The sequence below is a fragment of the Trachypithecus francoisi genome, unplaced genomic scaffold, assembly GCF_009764315.1.
Source record: "Trachypithecus francoisi isolate TF-2019V2 unplaced genomic scaffold, Tfra_2.0 Lachesis_group8, whole genome shotgun sequence".
NCBI lineage: Eukaryota > Metazoa > Chordata > Mammalia > Primates > Cercopithecidae > Trachypithecus > Trachypithecus francoisi.
Window position 1 is genome coordinate 98214674 of NW_022681473.1, and position 25342 is coordinate 98240015.

The 25342-nt window shown below is 40.6% G+C and overlaps 1 protein-coding gene across 1 annotated transcript in view; it reads left to right on the top strand.

The window, feature by feature from the left end:
* The window catches only part of CUL5 (cullin 5), a 107539-nt gene that overhangs the window by 11432 nt on the left and 70765 nt on the right, over positions 1 to 25342 (top strand). Inside the window, 1 exon segment of the mRNA XM_033207648.1 lies at positions 16608 to 16717. Coding sequence (XP_033063539.1) covers positions 16608 to 16717 — 110 coding nt within the window.

Here is a 25342-nt window from a genome sequence, read left to right on the forward strand (position 1 = left end):
ATGACAAAGTTCTTAGACTTTGGAGCTTATATCCTGATGGATGTATACTGACACTAAAGACATAAAGAATACACTTGCATAGTTTTTGCTGGTAATTAGGGTAGTAGTGAGAACAACATGATAAGATGTTCAAAGCCAGATGTGGAGGCTCATGCCTGTAATTTCAGCATTTTGAGGAGCCAGGTGGGAAGATCGCTTGAGCCCAGGAGTTCAAGACCAGTCTGGGCAACATGGTAAGAGCTCGTCTCTACAAAAAATTTAAGAATTATCCAAGCATGTTGGTACATGCCTGTAGTCTCAGCTACATGGGAGGCTGAGGCAGGAGGATTGCTTGAGCACAGAAGATCAAGGCTGCAGTAAGCAATGTTCATGCTACTGCACTGTAGCCTGGGCGACAGAGTGAGACACTGTCTCAAAAAAAAAAAAAAGAGTGTTCAGAAGGTGGAGCCACTATTTTACTCACTTATTTACAACAGAAAATAATTTTTCCCCAAAAAACTGCGTTTGACTGTTTTTTGTTGAATGTTCTTTCTCTGCCACATGTTGACATTTCAGCCAAATCCCATAGCTTTCCTGGGCTTTTCTTAAAAGTCTGGTTATTCCAAATTAAAATTTCAGTCTCATAGCCAATCAGAGTGTCTCTTCTACCATCTCAAGACTTTGTCTCTGGTTGTGCAGAGAGGAATGGAGGAAGGGCATTTTTCTTAGGTTGGTTTGGGAGGCCTCTCTGAGGTAACATTGGAACTGAGACCTGAATGATCTACATTCTAAGGCAAAGGTCTTGAGGTGCAGTGATGAGCTTGGCCTGTTTGAGGAACATCTTTAAAAGGTTGCTGTGGCTGGAACATAGTGAAAATTGCGGTAGTGAGAATTGCTGGTATTCAAATATATATAATCAGCCCTCAGTATTCATGAGTTCCATGTCTATGGATTCAACCAACCAAAGATTAAAAATACTCAGAAAAAGCCAGGCGCGATGGTTCATGCCTATAATCTCAGCACTTTGGGAGGCTGAGGCAGGCGGATCACCTGAGGTCAGGAGTTCAAGACCAGCCTGGCCAACATGGTGAAACCCCATCTCTACTAAAAAAAGACAAAAATTAGCTGAGCGTGATGGCACATGTCTGTAGTCCCAGCTGCTCGGGAGGCTGAGGCAGGAGAATCACGTGAACCCAGGAGGCAGAGGTTGCAGTGAGCCGAGATCACTCCATTGCACTCCAGCCTGGGTGACAGAGTGAGACTATATCTCAAAAAAAAAAAAAAAAAAAAAAAAAAAGAGAAACATCACATATATGCACTTAGTATGGCACCTGCACACATTTATTTTTATTAAGCCACCTCACTTTTGTTGATATAAGAAAGATTTTATGAATCCCTAATAGATGCACGTAGTGTACTTGCAATATAACAGTGGTTATGAGCTCAGCCTCTGGAGCCACACTGCTTGGGTTGGTCTCCAGGTTCTGCCATTTGCTAGCTGTGTGATATTGGGCAAATTACTTAACATCTCTGTGCCTCAGTTTCTGTATCTATAAATAGCAGTAATCTTAAAAAAAAACCTCAGAAAAAAAATTGCATCTGTATTGAATATGTACAGATCTTTTTTCTTATAATTCCCTAAACAATACAGTGTAGCAGCTATTTTCATAGCATTTACACTATAGTAGGTATTATAAGTAATTTAGAGATGATATAAAGTATATGGCAGGATGTGCATGGGTAATAAGCAAATGCTGTGACATTTTATATCAGGGACTTGAACATCTATGGGTTTTGGTGTCCCGAGGGGTGGGGTGGGGTGAGGTGGGTCCTAGAATCATTTCCCCACCTATACAAAGGGACAACTGTACAGTAGTTTGATTCTTTTGGATAGTGGGGATTGGCAAATGGGGTTTTAAAATCACGTAACTGGGAGCAATAGTGGCTTCATAAACAGTAAGGGAACCCACACATTCAAATAGCTAACCTCGTGCTCGCTTCGGCAGCACATATACAAACAGCTAACCTCATAATTTACACGAGTTATCTAAAATATGCCAACTGACTTCCTTTGGTAAAGTTATTAGAGTGCCATTAATTGGATATACAGTCATTTACTGCATATTGATGTTTTGGTCAACAACGGATCACATATATAATGGTGGTCTTATAGGATTATAGTGGGAGCTAAAAACTTCCTATTGTCTGGCAATGTTTGTAATGTAGTAGTGCAGTAACATATCACTTATGTCTGCGGCGATGCTGGTGTACTTGAACCTATTATGCTGCCACTCTTATAAAAGTCTAGCACATATAATTGTATATAGTACATAATCCTTAGATAATAGGCTAATAAAATTATTGTTCTAATAATAATAAATGACTGTGTTACTGGTTTATGTATATCTTAGTCCATTTGTGTTGCTATAAAGGAATACCTGAGACTGGGTAATTTATAAAGAAAAGATTTATTTGGCCCACAGTTCTGTAGGCTGGTGAGGTCCTCAGCCTGCTTCTACTCATGGCAGAAGGTGAAGGGGATCCTGTGTGTGTAGAGATCACACGGCAAGAAAGGAAGCAGGACAGCGGGGAGAGCTACCAGACTCTTTTTAACAACCAGCTGTCAGGGAACTAACAGAGTGAGAACTCACTGCTCACCACTCTGCCCCCACCCCCACTATCGTTAATCTGTTCCTGAGGGATCCACCACCATGACCCAACACTTTTCATTAGGCCTGCTTACAATATCGGGGATCAAATTTCAACATGAGACTTGGTGGACAAACATCCAAACTGTAGTAGTACATTTACGGTTATATACTTGTTATTGTTTTTTTAGAGTGTGTACCCTCTAATAAGTTTAAAAGTTAACTGTAAAATAGCTTCAGTCAGGTCATTTAGGAGGCATTCCAGAAGAAGGCCTTGTTATCATAGATGACAGCGCCATTCAGGATAGTGTTCCGGAAGACTTTCTAGTGGGACAAGATGTGAAGGTTGAAGACAGTGGTGGTGATTATCCTGACGCTGTGGAGTCCTAGGCTACTGTGTGTGTCTGTCTTAGTTTTTAATGAAAAAGTTTAAAAATAAAAAACCTTTTTTAATAGAAAAGTTTATAGAATAAGGGTGTAAAGAAAGTAAATATGTTTGTGCAGCTGTATAATGTGTTTGTGATTTTTTTTTGTTGTCTTTTTCTTAAAATAGAGACAAGGTCTCACCATGTTGCCTAGGCTGGTCTCAAACTCCTGAGCTCAAGTGATCCTTGCACCTCAGCTTCCCAAAGGGCTAGGATTAGAGGCGTGAGCCACCGTGCCTGGCCATGTGTTTGTGTTTCAAGATAAGTGTTATTTACAAAAAAGTCAACAAGTTTTCCAAAAAGAGGAAAGGTTTTTAAAGTTAAAAAGTTACAATAAGCCTAAATTAATTTATTATTGAAGAAAAACATTTTTGTATAATTTAGCATAGCCTAAGTGTTTATAAAGTGTACAGTAATATATGGTAATGCCCTAGGCCTTCACATGCACTCACCACTCACTCACTGACTCGCCTAGAGCATCTTCCAGTCCTGCAGGCTCTATTCATGGTGAGTGCCCGATTTAGGTGTACCATTTTTTATTTTCATACTGTATTTTTGCTGTACCTTTTCTGTGTTTAGATACACAAATACTTACCATTTTGTTCTAATTGCCTCCAGCTTCAGTACAGTTACATGCTGTATAGGTTGGTAGCCTAGGATAATAGACTATACCATATAGCTTAAGTGTGTAGTAGGCTCTACCATTAGATTTGTGTAAGTACATGCTGTTATTTTCACACAACGATGAAATTACTTAACGATGCATTTCTCAGAATTAAGTGACGCATGGCTGTAATCCACAATCAGTGTGGTGGGAACTTCACAAATCTTAACTAACCTGTGGTTGTGTGTTGTTCAAAATGTTATGGGCACGTAAAAGTAAGGTGATAAAAAAAAAATGCCATTAATTCTGTGGATGCCATTATTTCTTGCTTTTCCTTCAGCTTGTCTTTTCACCTTAGCTTTTCTTAAACCTTTGTCATAAGCAAGATATAGCAAGATATACAGCAATAATAACAAATTCTTTGTTTCTTTTATTTTTCAATTTTATTTTTATTTTAAATTTTATTTTTCTTACTCTGTCACTCAGGCTGGAGTGCAGTGGCATGATCATAGCTCACTGCAGCCTTGAATTCCTGAACTTAAGCAGTGCTCTTGCCTCAGCCTCTGGAGTAGTAGTCCACCACCACACCCAGCTAATATTTTATTTTATGTTACATTGTTATGTTATGTTATGTTATGTTATGTTATTTTTGTAGAGATGGGTTTTCACCATGTTGCCCAGGCTGGTTTCAAACTCCTGGACTCAAGTGATTCTCCCACCTTGACCACCCACTGTAATGGGATTACAGGCATGAGCCACGCCGCCCAGTTATTTATTTATTTTTCAGAGACAGGGTCTCACTTTTGTTCCTCAGTCTGAAATGCAGTGGCATGATCATAGCTCACTGCAGCCTCGAACTCCTGGGCCCAAGCAGTTGTCACGCCTCATCCTCTGGAGTAGCTATGACTGCAGGTGTGCCCCACCATGCCCGTCCATCCTTCTATCTATCTATCGCTCTCTCTCTCTACCTATATCTGTCTGTCTGTCTGTCTATCCATCCATCCATCCATCCATTCTTAGAGATGGGGTCTTGCTATGATGCCCAGGCTGGTCTTGAAATCCTGGCCTCAAGTGATCCTCCCACCTTGGTCTCCCAAAATGCTGAGATTATATGCATGAGCTGCTCTGTTTTCTTTTAAATGTTTTCTTTTAAACATTTGACATCGTTAAAATATTGCCATAATATTGCTTCTGTAATTTCATGTGTTATGTTTTTGTCCCTAGAGTTATGTAGGGATTTCTGGGTGTTTTCAGGGCAAACCAGTAGGTCAACATTTGTATTATTTTGTTGTAAAGTAAGTGAATTACTTAAAAATGATTGTATTTGAATCATTTTGCAAGCCAGTGGATTTTTCTATTTTTGTTTACATTCTTGTGTTTAAACATTCTTATTTTTTAACATGATACCAAATATTATATTTCTACACCATTATATATCTGCTCTTTTACTCATAACCTAGTAAAGTGGGATTGTTACAGATGCACTAATTGCTTGAAAATGCACACTTAAATTTCAATGGGGGATGTGCATTTTTTTTAAGCAATAATATGTTCTAGAAAGATCTATATAACATCTTATATTTCTGGCTGATAACACCTACCCCCACCCCAAACACTTTTTTTTTCTAAGCCAATTAACACAGGACCCAAACACATTTTTAAAAAATAAGTTATTCTTCTGTAATCCACCCTCCCTCCTTGGTTTGGGCAAATGATGGTACAGTATTTAGGCCTGAAGCCTTAGCTCTGTGCTTTTGAGATATAAATTTTCTAACTTTCTCTGAGCCAGTGGTTCAAGACTACAGTGAGCAATGATGGTGCCACTGCACTCCAGCCTAGGTGACAGCAAGACCCTATCTCTGAAAAAAAGTCAATTATAAAATTGAGTTGTTTTGCTTTTCTTACGGATTTTTTGGTTCTTTACATATTCTGGATGAGAGCCTTTTTTGGATATACATATTAGAAATATCCTTTCCTAGCCTGGTGTGTTGGCTCACGCCTGTAATCCTGGCACTTTGGGAGGCCGAGGCAGGTGGATCACCTGAGGTCAGGAGTTCGAGACCAGTCTAACCAACATGATGAAACCCCACCTCTACTAAAAATGCAAAATTAGCTGGGCATGGCGACGCGTGCCTGTAATCCCAGCTACTTAGGAAGCTGAGGCAGGAGAATGAGAATCATTGAACCAGGGAGGCAGAGGTTGTGGTGAGCCAAGATCTTGCCATTGCACTCCAGCCTGGGCAATGAACAAAATTCTGTATTAAAGAAAAAAAAAAAAGGCAATATCTCCTCCACTCTGTGGGCTGCCTTTTCACTCCCTTAATGATGTCTTTTAATGGCTAATGTTAATTTTAATATAGTGCAGTTTATAAATTTTTTTCCCTTTATGGTTAGTGCTTAGTTTTAAGGTCATATGAGCAGCTCAGATTTCTACTTGTATTAATATTTTATTAGATTTTTAAAAACAAAAACAAAATTTTAAAATTCTTTTTACAGATTGAGTCTTAAGAATGTATCTTGGGTGTCTGGTTCAAGTTAGTGTTTGAAAAAAGAAAAAAACAAAGAATATGTACTGGGACCCTTCGGGAGTCCGTGTACTAGAGTTAAAGGAACACTATACTAGAATGCGAGCTGCTTGAGGACTTTTCACTTATGTGCGCTGGTGCACAGTAGAGTCTCAGGTGTTTGTTCAATGAATAAATGTAATAAATGACAAGCTCCCCAAAATTAAGTTTAAACTCTTTTATTAGTTTTATTATTTTTGCTTTTTCCTTAAAATTATTTGTTTGGGTTTCAAAAAATACAAGTATTGCTAGAATTTGTTTGAAATTTTTTTCCTTTATAAAAGGAACTGAAAAGTTTAAAGGGAATGTGGTATGAAATTTTTTATTTCAGTGGAAAGAGATATTTAACTTATTGGAAAACAGTGTCCTCCTCCTCCTCCTACACCATGTTTGAAAAGAAATGTATCTTAGGTAGTGATGTTTCCACCGTATGGTTTCTAGATAATTGTCACTAAATTTTATAATCAGAGGTCTTTGCAGTTACTCTATAAGCCTGACGAAATTAAGTCAAGGGCTGGATCTGGCCCATGGATTAGAAGCCCATTCATTCCTTATCCAGGAAAGGACCAGAGAATAGTTAATTAAGAATGTGGCTTTAACCGAGCTAAATTTCTTGGATTTGATTTCCTGCCCTGCCACTTATTTTGCCTGTAATTTTAGACAAATAATCTAACTTAATCTCAGGTTGTACAGTGTGCATAAAATGTGAATAGGCCAGGCACAGTGATCATACCTGTAATCCCAGCAGTTTGGGAAGCTGAGGCAGGAGGGCTGCTGATCATTTGAGGCCAAGAGTTTGAACATGCAGTGAGCTGTGATTGTGCCACTGCGCTCTAGCCTAGGCAACAGAGCAAAATCCTGTCTCAAAAATAATAATAATAATAATGATAATAATAAAGGAATAATATCACTGAACACATAAGATAGTTATAAAGATTAATTCATACTTGTAAACTATTTGGAACAGTACAGCACCTAACACATAATTAGCAGTCAGATATTATAAAGTAAAATAATCACAGTGATGCAGTGGTTTACACATCTACACTGAAGATTATTGTGAAGCTAAATAATAGAAGATACAAATGCTGAACTAAAATGTATTTACAGATGTCAGATATTCAAACCATTTGTGTTCATGGAAATGTAAGGAAAATCAAAAAAAGTATTTTATACAATAAATACCACATGTACAAAATTTGTTGGCCTTTATAATCCTCAATTAGTGAAATGCCATATATTTGCAGTGAAAAAAATAGTAGAAAATCTTGCAGTGAAATGATTAAACAAAGACAATAGAAATGATAGATTTTTGCTAAATTCCATCCTTCCATAATCTCAGTTTCAAGCATCCTACTTGATGTACTTGGTACCACCCTGTCTTTCTGACTCTCTCTAGTGCTTTTATTCCAACAGTCCACCTCCATTACTAAAGCCTTCAGTTCACTGACTCTGCCAACTTATTGTTTAATGTCTTATATCTGTGGTTTATAGTTTTCATCAAATTAGACAACATTTTTGCATTTTTCTTCAAATATTCGCTATAACCTTACATCAAGATTCCAATTATGTGTAGGTTAGGTCATTTGATGTTCCACAGCTTACCTGATATTCATTTTTAAAATATTTTATTTCTGTGATGTTCATGCCTTCCCCTACCTTTTTGGTCATATAGAATATGTATAATAGCTAACTTGTTTACTGAATGTAACACCTGTGTCATTTCTGGGTCAGCTTCTTTTGATGTTTTTTTTTCTCTTGGTGATAGGTTATATTTTGCTGTTTCTTTGCATGCTTGGTAGTTTTTAACTGGATGTCAGACACTGTGAGTATATGTTTTAGGGGCCTGATTTTAAAAATTTTCTCTAAATAGTTTTGGATTTGGCTGTGATTCAGTTAGGTAGCTTGGAATCAGTTTGATCCTTTTGAAGCTTACCTTTAAGTTTTGTTAGAGTGTGTCCAGAATACCACTCAGAGTAGGGCTACTTTGGCTCCACTGTAGACTCAGTAACTTTCTGTGGACTCTACCCAATGCCTGGCACTTTAAGGAGTGTTTCCACTCTGGCTGGTGGCAACACTAACTGTTTCTGGCCCTGTGTGCGCTCTGCTGATTGTTCTGCCCATTCCTTCCTAATGGTTCTTTCCCCCGTCTCGTATAGTTTTCTCACACCCAGGTACAGGTTAGTACTCAGCCACAGCTGCAGGGGCCTTCTCTATAGATATCCAGAGCTCCCTTGGTGCCACGAATTCTAGTCACCTCAGCCTTTTCAAACTCTGAACTCTGTCTCTTAAACGTAGTGAAACCACCAGCCGCTGTTTGGGTTTACCCTCCTTGTGATGAGGCCTGGAGACACTCTTCTAGGCAGTATGTTTGGACATTTGTAGCACTCACCTCATTTGTTTTTCTTTTCTCAGGAAGCACTGTCCTGCCCTGCCTTTTGGTTTTCTGGTTTTTTAGGCAGGAGGGAAAATCTGGTTCCTGTTATTCTGTCATGATTGGAAGCAGAAGTCTCTTTCTCTTTTCATCTTGAAGTCCATTTTCTCCCCCTTACCCGACATAAATTCTCTTCTCAATCATTATAATCATTCTCTTCAATACACTTTTCACTTCCTTGCCCCTGTCTTATTCCGCTTGGGAAAAGTGTTCAACCCTGGTTAAATCTGTTTCCACTTTTCAGTGCCAGTACCTGACAGCTGAATGTCACTGGACAAAAAGACACAGCCATGCTGTTTTCACCTTAAATTCATGACCACAGTGAGGCCAGTCATACTGCATTTCCAGAGTCACTTGTTCTTCCACTTTCCTAGATGTATTTTTCACATCTTTTCTATCAATATTCTGGCATTTCCTCCCCCATCTTCTCAGACATTGTCCTTATTTCCACATCACTGGGAAATCAAAGCAATAAAATATGAACTTCTCAGTCATACGACATCTATCCTCGTACCAGCCCCTACGTGGACATTCTTTTGCCTTCTCCTCTTAGCCTGTAGTCACTTCCTCCACGTACGCACTAGATCCCATTCCCTCTTGCCTACCCAGTGCAATTTAAATTCACTAGCAGTTTCTCTCCCTTTCCCCACATCATTAACATTTCATTATATCCTGGAACGTTCCTATCAGCATACAATCATACTGTATCCTAGCTTTAAAAAATTATTATTTTGGCTGGGCGTGGTGGCTCATGTTTGTAATCCCAGCACTTTGGGAGGCCGAGGCGGGTGGATCACGAGTTCAGGAGTTCAAGACCAGCCTGGCCAATATGGTGAAACCCTGTCTCTACTAAAAATACAAAAATTGGCTGGGCGTGGTGGCGGGCGCCTGTAGTCCCAGCTACTCGGGAGACTGAGGCAGGAAAATCACTTGAACTCACGAGGCGGAGGTTGCAATGAGTGGAGATCACGCCACTGCACTCCAGCCTGAACGACAGAGCGAGACTCCGTCTCAAAAAAAAAAAAAAAGAAATTATTATTTTTTTACTTCCTCTCGCCCTATCAATTACCACGCCAATTCTTTGCTTTCTTATACAGAAAAAATTGTGAAGGAAGTTGTCTGTACTCTTTCCAGTTTTCCTCTTCTCTATTTATTTTTGTTTTTATTTACTTATTTATTTTTTGAGATAAGGTCTCACCGTTGCCCAGGCTGGAGTGCAGTGGCGCCATCATGGCTCACTGCAACCTCCGCCTCCAAGCCTTAGTAGCTGAGATTATAGGTGCCACCATGCCCGGCTAATTTTTTTTTTTTTTCCTTTGAGACAAAGTCTGCCTCTGCTGCCCAGCCTGGAGTATAGTGGCACAATCTCGGTTCACTGCAACCTCCGCCTCCCGGGTTCAAGCAATTCTCCTGCCTCAGCCTCCCAAGTAGCTGGAATTACCGGGGCCCACCACCACACCTGGCTGGTTTTTGTATTTTCAGTAGAGACACAGTTTCACCATGTAGGTCAGGCTGGTCTCGAACTCCTGACCTCAAGTCATCCACCCACCCCCGGCCTCCCAAAGTGCTGGGATTACAGGTGTGAGTCACCGTTTCCGGCCAAATTTTTTGTATTTTTGGTAGAGACAGGGTTTTGCCATGTTGCCCAGACTGGTCTCGAACTCCTGGGCTCAAGTGATCCGCCCGCCTCGGCCTCCCAGTGTTGGGATTACAGGCGTGAACCATTGTGCCTGGCTCCTCGTTCTCTCTTAATTCCACTCTTTATTCCACTCTAACCTGGGTCTTGTCCTTACTACTCTGCAAAAACTTCTGTGGACAAACTTTCAGTGATTTCCATATTGCGGTTTCAGTGGTTATCTTACCTAATCTGTCAGGAGAATTTCTTAAAATTGATTATTCTGTCTTTCCGATATACTTTATTCACTTTTTGTCCAGAATACCATACTTTTGGTTTTCTTGCCACCTGTGCTGTGGTTGCTGTTTCTGTCTCCTTTGCTAGTTCTTACCCCTCTCTCCACCTCTTGATGTTGGATGCCTAAGAACTCACGCTTGGGTCTCCGTCTTTATTTATCACTTCTCTCACAGTGATCTCATCCAAAAACAGGTTTTAAAGCCCATCTGTGGCCGGGTGCGGTGGCTCAAGCCTGTAATCCCAGCACTGTGGGAGGCCGAGACAGGCGAATCACGAGGTCAGGAGATCGAGACCATCCTGGCTAACACGGTGAAACCCCGTCTCTACTAAAAAATACAAAAAACTAGCCGGGCGAGGTGGCCGGCGCCTATAGTCCCAGCTACTCGGGAGGCTGAGGCAGGAGAATGGCGGGAACCCGGGAGGCGGAGCTTGCAGTGAGCTGAGATCTGGCCACTGCACTCCAGCCCGGGCGACAGAGCAAGACTCCGTCTCAAAAAAAAAAAAAAAAAGCCATCTGTATTCTGATGACTTCAAGTTTTTATTTTCTGATAGGCCTTTTAAATTCTAAATTTCCATATTGAACTGCCTATTCAACATTTTCACATGAATGTCTAATAGATATGTTAAATGTAATACATCTAAAACCAGTCTCACAAGCTTTCGTCATAAGCCTGTCAAATCTTCTTTTATTCTAGTTGATGGTAGTGCCACACTTATTGGACAAAATCCTTAAAGTCATGCTTTACTCCATTTTCTCGTATCTCAGATGCTTACTGTCAGGAAGTCCTATTAGTACTACCTCTTGGGCATCTAAAATCGAGCCACTTCTCGTACCTCCATTGCTATCACCTCAGTCCAGGTCACCATCAGTGCTTTCTAATCCTACACCCAGTTTTAACCCTTGCCCCCTTATAGTGCATTCTCAACATAGTAATGAGGGAGATTTTAAAATGTAAATAAGATTATGACACTTCAGGCCAGGCGTGGTAGATCACGCATGTAATCCCAGCACTTTGGGAGGCTGAGGTGGGTGGATCACGAGGTCAGGAGTTCAAGACCAGCCTGGCCAATGTTGTGAAACCCTGTCTCTACTAAAATACAAAAATTAACTGAGCGTGGTGGTGCGCACCTGTAATCCCAGCTACTCAGGAGGCTGAGGCAGGAGAATTGCTCGAACCCAGTAGGCAGAGGTTGCAGTGAGCCGAGATCACGTCATTGCACTCCAGCCTGGGCAATAGAATGAGACTCTCTCTCAAAAAAAAAAAAAAAAAAAAGGAGATTATGACACTTCTTTTCTTGCTCAGAGTCTTTTAATGGCTCTTCATCTCACTTATAGTAGAAACCAAAGGCTTTATAATGGCCTTCAGGGTCCTACAAGATCCAGCTCAGTAATATCCAGTAAGCTAAGTTACTCCTATGACCTTATCTGCTCTCTCTGCTTTCTTTACTTTGCTCTACCTTGAATATATTAAGCATGCTTCTACCTTAATGTTCTTTGCATTGGCTGCTTTCTCTGCCTAGAATACTCTTTTTTCCAGATATTCCCCCATTGCCAACTCCCTGTTGACTTCCTGCGGCCCATCTGTGTGAGAAGAGTGCTTATGAGGGGATTAGTTGTGCTGTAAGGAGTGAAGGATAGAGGGGCAGGAGTATGGCAAATGTTGAAGTTCTCTAAAGAGCCAGTGAATGAGAGAATTCTAGACGTGCTAGCAACTGTTGAGTCCAGCCTGTTTGCTATTCTGAATAATAATGAAGGAATTCAAGAAACTTTGTAGCAAGTTAATAGAGATGAGGCAGCCTTCAGTCAGTCAGTGAAAATGTATGTAAATCGAGGTTCATAGTCTGAAGATTCCTTTCTTATTAATAAGGCATTCTCTTTTGTAGATATTGGATTTGGTGTCCCACCGCTTAGTTATGATTTAATGATATGCTCTTCAGATTAATAGAGAATAGGTCAAAGAACTACTTGAGCATCATTTTTGGAATCTATTATAAAAGTTTAATAGAAAACATTTAATTATTAAATTCCTTTTAAAATTGAGTATTAGAGGAAAGAGTTTATTATGTGTTCCGTCAAAAGGGAGAGCAAAAATATGTTTCCTGGTACTTAACAATGTCTATTAGGAGATTTCAGAGCCTAACCAGTGTGTAATTTATCTCTAGTATCTTTCTACTGTGGTCCTCTGCACCGTTTTTTATTTTTAATTGCAGGACTCACACTATGTTTAATTTTATAATTAAAATTAACAAAAGTGCTTGTGGAAGTAGACTTAGTTGAAATTAGAAAGTATCCTCTTATGAAGAGAGTATTCTGTTTCTCCACGTTAGTCAAGAAAAGTGTGTTCTTTCCATGGTTCTTTCATGTTTGTTTATTTGCACACCTTTTCCTCGTAGGGAAGAATAAAAGAAGAAAATGAGGGTTACAGGAAAATAATAAAAAGTAGAAAAAGTAATGTGAGGCCAGGCATAGAGTTAGTGTACAAAGTATATGCCACAGGATCATAATTCTGACTCTGAATTTCCCAGTAGCCAACATTAAGAGGAGAGTGAAGTTACTTACATGATTCATTTAAGTCCATAAGGTAAAAAGAAACTAGCTGTTCAGGAAAGAAGCATAGCTAATACCAGTACTAAGTTTTTAGTGGATATCTCCGATGGGTCCTTATAATAAGAATACAGTGTCTGGGTGTGGTGGCTCACACCTGTAATCCTAGCACTTTGGGAGGCCGACGTGGGTGGATTACCTGAGGTTGGGAGTTTGAGACCAGCCTGATCAACATGGAGAAACCCTGTCTCTACTAAAAATACAAAATTAGCCAGGCGTGGTGGTGCATGCCTGTAAAGTTACTTGGGAGGCTGAGGAGGAGAATCGCTTGAACCCGGGAAGTGGAGGTTGTGGTGAGTTTAGATCACGCCACTACCCTCCAGCCTGGGCAACAAGAGCGAAACTCTGTCTCAAAAAAAAAAAAAAAGAATACAGTGTGATAGAAGCAGGCGCCTGGAACAAGACAGTATATTAACTTTCAGGATGAACTATGTTCGTGAATATAAGCAGCATTTGTAAGAGTATGATGTAAATGTGTGGTTTTTAACGTAGTTTGGGTCATAGACCATCTAACATTTTTATCATGAATTTGATAAACATGCAGATTGTGGACCAACTTCAAGAGATTCTGATCCAATAGGCCTGAGGTAGGTTTTAGGAATCTATATGTGTAATCACCACCTCAGATGATTTTCATGTAGGTTGTTGTCAGATCATACGTTGAGAAACTGTTTCAGTGTTATAATTTCAGGGAGTTTGCATATTCCACACAATCACTATATGCATCTCAGATTCTTAACCTGAGCAATATCCTCAACAGATTTGTATAATTGAAAAATAATCATGAGTCCAGGCGTAGTGACTCATACCTGTAATTCTAGCGCTTTGGAAGGCTGAGGAGGGCGGATCACATGAATCCAGGAGTTCGAGACCAGCCTGACCAACATGGCGAAACCTCGTCTCTACTAAAAATACAAAAATTAGCCAGGTGTGGTGGTGCATGTCTAATCCCAGCCACTCGGAGGCTGAGGCATCAAAGTCACCTGACCCTGGGAGGCAGAGGCTATAGTGAGCCAAGATTATGCCACTACACTCCAGCCTGGGCAACAGAACGAGACTCTCTCTCTCTCAAAAAAAAAAAAAAAGGCAGTCATGAGTTTCATAGAGTGTTTGATGCTGATGTACTAGAAAATTAGGTTTTACATTTAAGTCTTTAATCCATCTTGAGTTAATTTTTGCATGTGGTATAAGAAAGGTATCTGGTTTTACTTTTCTACATATGGCTAGCCAGTTATCCCAGCACCATTTATTGAAGAGGGAGTCCTTTCTCTGTTGCTTTTGTCAGGTTTGTTGAAGATCAGATAGTTGTAGGTGTATGGTCTTATTTCTGGGCTCTATTCTGTTCCGTTGGTCTATGTATATGTTCTTGTATCAGTACCATGCTGTTTTTTGGTTACTGCAGTGCTGTAGTATAAAGACACATGTACACATATGTTCATCACAGTACTATTCACTCTAACAAAGACATGAAATCACCCCCAATACCCATCAGTGATAGACTGGATAAAGAAAATGTGGTACATACACACCATGGAATAGTATACAACCATTAAAAAAAAACGAGATAATGTCCTTTGCAGGGACATGGATGGAACTGGAGGCCATTTTCCTTACCAAACTAATGGCAGGAACAGAAGACCAAATACTGCATGTTCTCGCTTATAAGTGGGAGCTAAATGATGAGAACACATGGATACATAGAGGAAACAACACACACTAGGGCCTACCAGAGGGTGAAGGGTGGGAGGAGGGAGAGGATCAGGAAAAATAATCACTTAATCCTAGGTAATGAAATAATCTGTACAACAAATCCCCATGACACAAGTTTACCTTTGTAACAAACCTGCACATCCTACACATGTACCCCTAAACTTAAAAGTTAAAAAAAAAAAGGAAAATTAATGACTTTTGTTGAAATTTATTGGCCAAAATAAATCAGATGGTCCTAGTTCATGGCTCGCTCCCATAACCTCAGCATTTTGGGAGACCGAGGTGAGTGCGCACGTGTAGTCCCAGCTACTTGGGAGGCTGAGGCAGGAGAATTGCTTGAGCCGAGGGGGTCAAGGCTACAGTTAGCTATGATCATTCCACTGCACTCCAGCCTGGGTGACAGAGCAAGACCCTGTCTCAAAAACAAACAAAAAACAAATCACATGGTCACACTTAACTTGAAAAGGAGTACTAAACTAATGACTAACACATATGGGTTCTCTCTGTCCTTTTGTTTTTGGTAATGTAATTGATTATTTTTTTCCTAATATTGCCCTAGTTTTAACATTCCAGAGAGAAACTGTATGATTATGAGGTCTGATTGTTTTGATATGCCACTTGTTTGATTTGATAATATTTATTTAGATTTTTGCATCTTTCTTCTCTGGTAAAATTGGCCTAGACTTTCCATTTCTTATGCTTTTCTCTACAGTTCAGTGTCAGGGTTTTTTGTTAGCATTATAAAAGGAGATGGGGATTTTTCTGTTTTTTTTTTCTCCTCAGTTTTCAGAGTTTATATAGATTTCCAATATACTTTTTGGGAGGAGTTTAGGACAACTACAAAAATAGACCATACAGGCTCCATATAAGACCACTGTCACTTCTGACACCAACTGTAAGTTTAGGGGATTCCCAAAACCACTCTCAGGTTTGATCATTCATTAGAAAGGCTCATAGCATTTAGTGAAAGCTGTTGTACCCATAGTTACGATTTGTTATAGGGAAAGGATTTGGATAAGATCAGCCAAAGGAAGAGACTCATGGGGCAGAGTTTAGGAGAGTTCCAAATACAGAGCTTATCTTGCTCTCTCCCCATGTGGTCAGGACACATTTCTCTCCCGGCATCAATGTGTGACAGTATGCATGAGTACCACTAAATAGGGAAGCTTACCCAACCTTTACTGTTGAGTTTTTATGGAGGTTATTCACATAGGTGTGATTGATTAATTGCTCACAGGGATTTCAGTCTCCATGTTGACTGACCCTATGTGAGTCCAGACCCCTAGTTCAAGTTACATTGTTCGTCTTTCCGATTGGTCAGCCTCCACCTAGGATTATATAGGTGTGGACAGTCCCCTCCCTGAATTGCATTATTAGCCTATCCAGTATGACCCAAGGCCTCCCAGACAAAGACACACTTTTTAGACGTAACTTTCTAAGTGTCCGGAGATTATCTACTAGAAGCCAAGAGGAAAGACCAAACTGTCTCTTTGGACAAGGCCAAATTCTTCACTAAACACATTTGTGCAATTAATTTTTCTCTTTTATGATTGTTTTCCTGTGATTCCTCAATAACAGATTAAGCCTGTAGGGATTCCATTATGGAAAACTGGTTCATTTAAATTTGAGCCCTTCATTTCTCTAGCTGTCTCATAAAAATTACAGGATACTTTTTATTTAACTGCATTTAAATTAAACTCCCTTTTATCTTTTTTTCCCCCCCAAGAATAAAGGTTCTCTTCAGTTTGAAGACAAATGGGATTTTATGCGCCCGATTGTTTTGAAGCTTTTACGCCAGGAATCTGTTACAAAACAGCAGTGGTTTGATCTGTTTTCGTAAGTACCCAGTTTGCTAACATAAAGTAAATTTTGGTGATGTCTTTCCATACCCAAATGGAATGTGTAACTCTAGGTTGTTCTGTTTATCTACTAAATAGTATTACTAGTTATGCTGAGGGTCTCCAAAACCTCTCCCAGGTATGATGATTTGCTAGGGGGCTCACAGGACCAAACATACAATCATACTCGCAGCTATGAGTCTTCACGGTGAAAGGATCCAAAGCAAAATCAGCAAAGGGAAAAGGTACATGGGGTGAAGTGCAGGAAAAAACAAACACAAGCTTCCAAGAAGAGTCCTTTCCCAGAGGGGAGTCACACAGGACACACTTAATTTTTCCAGCAATGATGGACAGTGTGTGATATGTTGTCTACCAGAGAAGCTTACTGGAGACTTGGTACTCAGGGTTTTTATAGGGCTGGTCACATAGGCAGTCTCTTTCAACATGTTCCAAAATCAGTGTAAACCATATTGTTTATATAAACAGTTTAGGTACAGTGAGCCACTGTTATTTCAGGAAAGTTTTATTTAAGTATAGGAAACTGTTGACCATTCACATTCTCAGATGCCAGCCAAGGGCTAATCTTACAAGCAGGCATTTCTAGGGGATGCAGTCTCGGGTGCTGGTTTAACTTTTTGCCATTGGCCAAATTGTCTTTACAGTAGAATTATGTCAGCATTCCCCCATGTAGCAGGGCAAGACCAACCTGTAGTATTGGTCTCAGTTGCCTCCAACCCTTTTTTTTTTTTTTTTGAGATGGAGTCTTGCTTTGTTGCCTAGGCTGGATTGCAGGGGCGCCATCTTGGCTCACTGCAACTTCTGCCTCCAGGGTTCAAGTGATTCTCGTGCCTCCGCCTCCTGAGTAGCTGGGATTACAAGTATGCACCACCATGCCTGGCCAATTTTTGTATTTTTAGTAGAGTCAAGGTTTCTCCATGTTATCCAGGCTAATCTTAAACTCCTGACCTCAGGTGATCTGCCCACCTTGGCCTCCCAAAGTGCTGGGATTATAGGCATGAGCTACCACGCCTGGCAAGTTATCCCTTTTTAGAGGTCCTGGATTTAGCCAGTTAAACTCCATTAATCATAAAGTTTATCTTAAAAAACCATGTGGTTTTCTCTTTCAGTTCTTTATAGGCCTTTTTTTTAACATGGTCAACTCAGGCACAATTGTCAACTCAGGCACAGTATAACTCAGAGCAGTAAGTTGAAGTGGACCTGAAAGCCTTCCAGGATTGAGACAGTGCCATGCTAGGGTACATACACTAACAAATATAATCCCAGAGGGCACATGTAGTTCTCCTAGAAACAAAAAGTTTAAAATTGTTAAGATACCCCAAGCAAGATATTAGTCAGGTAGTACAGGTTACCAAGGCTCCCGCTGTGGCCTCCCACCATGGGACCTTATATTCTGGGGTTCCCAATTCAGTGTAGTTGAGTTATAATTCAGTTCAGGCCTTGGTTTCAGATGGACTGCCTGAAGGCAGTTAGTTCCAGACAGGAGGTGTTCTACATGGAAAGTTCAGAAGCTGAGGCTATTCCTTGCCATCTCATAGTTGGTGCTGTTAGGTGTGATTGTAAGTTAACCAGTTTGAATTAAAAGGACTCGTGGCAGCTTGGAAAGGCAACCCTAAGAGATTTCCTTTAGGAAAAGGGGGAAAGCTTTCAGGAATAGTTGTGAGAAGCAAAAATCATTAATCTCCTGCTCCTCCACTGTCCCTTCCCAGATGCTAGGTTTTGTTTTTTCTTCCTTATAAAATCAGTGTATCCCTTTCAGTAATGAAAATTTCATGTCTTCTCCATCATCCAGATCTGCATGAGGGACAAAAGTTTTTTTACTAAAAACATTTGTATACAACTTAATTAAAAAGACATATGATATTTAGGGAATGGTCAGGATGAAATCCTGAATTTTTAAAACTTTTCAAAATGGGCTTATGCTATCTCCCTTTTGTCCTGATCATATATCTAGTGGGTAGCCTAGAAAATATCAGTTCGTTTCTGGGGACAGCTGCATTTAGTAACCAGACTGACTTACTAAGGTGTGTGTGTACCAGGAGGGGTGACAGGAAAGAGAGAAATAGAGTCAGGTTATTAAATCTATTGCTGCAAACTACAACCAATCCAGAAAGGCAAAAAGAAGTCAGTAGCAGTGAGACATCTCAAGAAGGGGTCAAAATCTAATCTGTAAGAAGTGGGCGAAGGGGCTACACTCTTTGTGATGTGCCCTCTCCCAACTACAGCTTTTGGTAGGAACTACCAGTTGGGAATACTGTTAGTCTCCATATCAGATATATAAGACCAATCAGCAGCTTCATTTTGCATAGTCCCATCAGAGAATAAGCCTTTTTCTTTGGGTGTCAGTGAGTGGCTGAGGTGGTCCAGCCAGAATCCATGATGTTTTTTCATGGTTTCTGGCTCCACAGAAGAATATCTTTTAAGTCTTCAGTAATCTTTGACGGCCAAAGTGGCTTACACCTATAATCCCAGGACTTTGGGAGGCCAAGACAGGATGATCGCTCGAGCCCAGGAGTTCAAGACCAGCCTGGGCAACATATTAAGACCCTGTCTCTTAAAAAAAAAAAAATCTGGGTGTGGTGGCACACGCCTGTAGTCCCATCTAATTGGGAGCTGAGGTGGGAGGATTGCTTGAGTCTTCAAGCAGATTGTTTGCTGCATTGAGGCTGCAGCAAGCTGTGACTGTGCCACTGCACTCCAGGCTGGGTGACAGAGCGAGACCTTGTCTCAAAAAAAAAAAAAAAAATTGAGGCAAAGTCCTGTTTATTGAGTATATGCCTGCTTTTGGTTCAGCACAGCTCATGTTGAGGTTGAACTAGCCCGGTAGCAGTGTCAGGTTTCAGCCTAGCATCAGATCCAGGTAATTGAGATCTGTGATTTCAGGATTCCAAAACAGTTAGTGTCTTGTCTTTGGCAGGAGCAAAGCCAAGATACTGCAGGCTCGCAGTCATATTTCAAGTCCAAGTGATCAGCAAGACTGTCCTAAGTCCTTTTTACCTTGTCCTAGGATCCAACTTGATCTGCCCAAAAATATGCACATACGGCTGGAAAATCATCAGCTTCTAAGGGTCAGACATCTAATTTTACAAGAATTCAATAACAATGAAAAACTGCATTTAAAATTCCAAAAGTATATTTCCTTCATCTGGAGATTTCCTTTGTTTTCATGTTGTCTCTCTTTTTCCTGGGGCATCAGTAGTTTAAAAAGTCATAGTAAATATCATCCATTGTGGAAACTTACTCTGTTCCCAATACTCACAGAGTTTAAATTCCAGTCCCTTCAGCAGAAAAAAGCAAGAAGTTTTGTCTCACTAACTTTTCCTGATTAGGACAATCCCTCTAGCATTTGTGAAATGACTAGCAGCATATTACATCTTATGTCAGTTTTGATTATACATCTAGATGCAGTAGCTGCAAAGTACAAAGTCATCTCTTAACCCCCCACCACGTTTTTCCCTTATTTTAAATTTATTTGTTTGTTTATTGAGACGGAGTCTTGCTGTTTTTCCCAGGCTGGATTGCAGTGGCACAATCTCAGCTCACTGCAACCTCCGACTCCCAGGTTCAAGTGATACTCCTGCCTTGCCTCTTGAATAGCTGGGGCTACAGGTACCCACCACTGCACCAGGCTAATTTTTGTATTTTTAGTAGAGATAGGGTTTCACCATGTTGGCCAGGATAGTCTCGAACTCTTGACCTCAAAGTTATCTGACTACCTCGGCCTCTGAAAGTGTTGGGATTACAGGTGTGAGCCAATGTGCCTGGCCATCCTTATTCCTTATTTTAAATTTAATCAACCGTCAGCAGTAAATTCAGTGTTTATAAGAGTAACATTACAGCTGCTGAGAGATCCTGACTGGCATGCAAGGTGTAGGGAGGGACTGCAGCAGCAGCAGCTAGGCTGAAGAGACAGCTGGAGTGGTTCACTCTCCCCACTCCTGTTTCTCCCATAGTTTATCTAAAGCTTTGCTCCAGCACTGGGCTCTGATTTTGCTATTATTTTTTTCCTATTTGGAGGAGAGAGCATACAGACTTTTAACATTTTTAGTCCACCCAAGGTGAGTACCTTTGGGAACTTTTGGGCCTCTTTCCACATGGAGGCAAGAAAAAAAAAAAAAATCCAACAGAGACATCATCCAGGCTCTGTTTTTTTCTCCCTTCACTTTAGTCAGCATGGCCAGAAACTGCCAGGGGAATGAGGTAGCCAATTCTCCTGGTGTTAGAGCTACCATTTTCAAATTTCATAGGTAATTTTTATCTGTCACAAAAGACAGAAACTCAACTGCTGTTTCATACTATGAATGAATTTATAGCCACCGAAGCAGCAAATGTTTGTCATCCTACTGCTTCTTCTCTCTTCACGAGTCCAACTTCTGACACCAGCTGTGTTGGCAATCCCAAGGTCACCCCTAGGCTCAGTGATTGCTGGAAGTATTCATAGGACTCGCTATGTAGTTGTATTCATGGCTATGATTTATTACAGTGGGAAGCAAAGCAAAATCAACAAGGAAAAAGTGCATGTGCCAAAGTCCAGGGGAAACGAAATACAAACTTCCAAATGTCTTCTCACAGAGGAGTCACACATTAAGCTTAATTCCTCCAGCAACTGACAGTGACAACACATATAAAATATTGTCTACCAGGGAAGCTAATTAGAGACTCAGCACCCAAACTTTCTACTGGGGGCGGGTCATGTAAGCAACTTATGCCTGGCACATACCAAAATTCGAGACTGGCAGAAGAAAAGGAAGTGTTCAACGTAAGTCACACTGTTTGTGTAAATAGTTTAGGCACGTAAAATGTTCTCATTAAGGAATGATGCGAATCCTCCCAAAAATCCAGATTGCCACATCCTTGCCAAAGGCCAGCCTTGCACACAGGTGTTTCTTAGGATAGCAGTCTCAGACACACTATTAAAATGCCGTATCAATGAATTATAGATGTATAATTGCATAAGCTGTACACATTGAGCTGTTGTAATCATTTTCTCTATCACTTAAAATGCTCTAATTTCCTAAATGATGTAGAACCTTGTTGCATACTATCAATTAACTTATACTTCTGGCCTTTGGGAAATTAAAGTTCAGTAAGAAACAGCTGAGGCATTTTAAAGCTTTATTACATTCATGTATACATATGTTTTTTGTAAATCATTCAGTAGTAAACTATTTTATGAATGATATGTTGGGTGTGGTGGGGTTTTTTGTTGTTATGTTGTTTTTGCCAGTCTGTGTTGATAAGATTTATTATCGAGAATAGTGCTTGTTCTCTGAGTACTCCTGACTTAGAAAAGGAGCATAGGGTGATGGTGTTCCCTATTAAAGTGGACTTCAAAGTAGAAATTGTCAGTAACCTTGTACTTGCTACAGTTAGTGGCCTCAACACATTTTTTTTGTGTGTTCTTTTTTTGAGACGGAGTCTCTCTCTGTCACACAGGCTGGAGTGCAGTGGCCAGATCTCAGCTCACGGCAAGCTCCACCTCCCGGATTCAAGCCATTCTCCTGCCTCAGCCTCCCGAGTAGCTGGGACTACAGGCGCCCGCCACCTCTCCCGGCTAGTTTTTTGTGTTTTTTAGTAGAGACGGGGTTTCACCGTGTCAGCCAGGATGGTGTCGATCTCCTGACCTCGTGATCCGCCTGTCTCAGCCTCCCAAAGTGCTGGGATTACAGGCTTGAGCCACCGTGCCCGGCCTAGCACATTGTTTTTAAAGATCTTTTGGCCGGGCGTGGTGGCTCACACCTGTAATCCCAGCACTTTGGGAGGCCGAGGTGCGTAGATAACCTGTGGTCAGGAGTTCAAGACCAGCCTGGCCAACATGTCTAGTAAAAATACAGAAATTACCTGAGTGTGGTGGTGGGCCCCAGTAATCCCAGCTACTCGGGAGGCTGAGGCAGGAGAATCACTTGGACCCAGGAGGCGGAGGTTGCAGTGAGCCAAGATTGTGCCATTCCACTCCAGCCTGGGAAACGAGCAAAACTCCATCTTACAAAAAAAAAAAAAAAACTTTCATCTCCTTGGAATACTTAAAGCAGTTCAATATATAGTCCTTTTAGGTAAAGGGATTCCTGTTTATCACCAAGACTGACAATAATTAACACCCTTGTACATTTTAGCCCTATTTAGGTCATGTTAATCATTAACATTTAGGTTGCTTATATTCTTCTAAATCTCAGTTACTAAATAATATATTGATGTTAATGTACATTGAAAATCTGAGATTTTCCCCCCTTTTCTCATGATCTATATTCTTTCTCAATTGAAGTACTCTTGGTATTTTGGGTGGTATAAGATATTGTTCTGCATATTGTACAATATCACTTTTGTCCTTCTCTTTTTTTTTTTTTTTTTTTTAATTGAGCTAGAGTTTCATTCTTATTGCCCAGGCTGGAGTGCAATGGTACGATCTTGGCTCGCTGCAACCTCTGCCTCCCGGGTTCAAGCAATTCTCCTGCCTCAGCCTCCCAAGTAGCTGGGATTACAGGCATGCGCCACCACACCTGGGAAATTTTTTGTGTTTAGCAGAGATGGGGTTTCGCCATGTTGGTCAGACTGGTCTTGAACTGCCGACCTCAGGTGATCCACCCACCTTGGCCTCCCAAAATGCTGGGATTACAGGTGTGAGCCACTGCGCCCAGCCTGTCCATGCTTATCAACTCCAGTCATGAACACTCCTTCTGTGTCTTTCTCCCCAGCCTGCATTATAAAAACAAAGATTCTCATGTTTCCAGATACCCTTCTAGGGGAATAATACCTTCCTCAATTGAGAACTGCTGCTCTAGATTCATTTACAATTTTAGCCATTTTTAAGTGTACAATTCAGTGGCATTAATTGTATTCACAATGTTATGCAAACATCAACACAGTCCATTCCCCAAACCTCTTCATCATCTGAAAGAGAAGCTTTGTAGCCATTAAACAATAATTCCTCATTCTTCCTCCTCCCAGCTCCATTTTACTTTCCATCTATGAATTTGCTTATGTAGGTAACTCATATAAATGGAATCATATAGTATTTGTCCTTTTAAAAAGCATACTGTTTTTTAATGGGCTTGGTTATTCAGTTCAGGTTTAATGTTATGACTGATATTCCTGCTTTTATTGCTTCTATAACTTTTTATCATGGATCTGATGTTATTGTTTCTTCATTTTCCTTTCTTTGTTTTTATTAATTTTAAAGTTTATTTCATTAGTGGTTGCCTTCATGTTTCTTGCTCTTAGTTAGAAGCATGTGATAGTCCTCCTACTTGGTAACAAAATACATACCATTTTACCACACCAAGGTCACACTATTTCTTCTTCTCTTCTACACAAGGAAATCAAAACCTTTGGAATAGTTTTTACTTCTTGCTTCTTTTCCCGTCACTTCTGTCTGCCTCCTTAAGACTTGAGAAGCTTCTGTTTCTTCTCTCTCCTATTTCCCAAATCCTAGATTTTTCTAGTATAGTTAAATTTTTAAAAAGATTTACCTTATATCATGTTCCCTTTTAAAAGCACCTTGGGGCTGGGTGTGATGGCTCATGCCTGTAATCCCAACACTTTGGGAGGTCGAGACTGGAGGATTGCTTGAGGCCGGAGTTCGAGACCAGCCTGAGAAACAGTGAGATTCTATCTCTACAAAAAATTAGCCAAGGCTGGGTATGGTGGCTCACGCCTGTAATCCCAGCACTTTGGGAGGTGAAGGCAGGTGTTCACCTGAGGTCAGGAGTTCGATACCACCCTAGTCAACATGGCAAAACCCCGTCTTTACTAAAAAAATACAAAAATTGGCTGGGTGTGGTGTTGCACAACTGTAATCCCAGCTACTTGGCCGGCTGAGGCACGAGAATTGCTTGAACTTGGGAAGCGGAGGTTGCAGTGAGCTGCGATTGTGCCACTGCACTCCAGCCTGGCTGACAGAGTGAGACTTCGTCTCAAAAAAAACAAAAATTAGCTGGTCGTGGTGGCACATGCCTGTAGTCCCAGCTACTCAGGGGGCTGAGGCAGAAGGATCCTTGAGCACAGGAGTTTTAAGTTATGATGAGCTGATCATGCCACTGCACTCCAGGCAGGGTGACAGGGAGAGACCCTGTCTCAACAAAGAAAAGTACGTTGAGAAGTACGTTGAGAACATTCTTCCCTGGTATAGCAATGCAGAGAAGTAACTGGCAATTGAGAAAAGAGAACTGGAGAAGATGTACCAAATCCCTTCTAAGTTTGACTCTTCTTTAGATAAGATTTCTAGGGAATTATCTAACTCCACCCCTTTTACCACACCATTCCCTGTTATTCTGTGAGACTCAAGTCCTGTTTGAACCTTTCTGACATATATGCAGAAGAGATTTGAGTACGGCAGGGTTACAAAGGTAGGTTTGTTTTAGGGATGCACAGGTCTCCTCTGATGGGTGACTTTGGCTCCAGAATTCTTCAACAGCCTTACCGACCTTTCTTAGAACTACGCTGATTCTTACTGTTCAAACTTCCTTTCTTGTCTCCTCTACAGGGATCAGACCTACACCAAGCTTTCTCTAGCCCATTTTCCATTTTCCTTCACAGGTGTTCCCTTAGTAAATCTCTTACGTTAATAATCTCATCAGCTTCTTCATCTTTTTTTTTGTTTGTTTGTTTT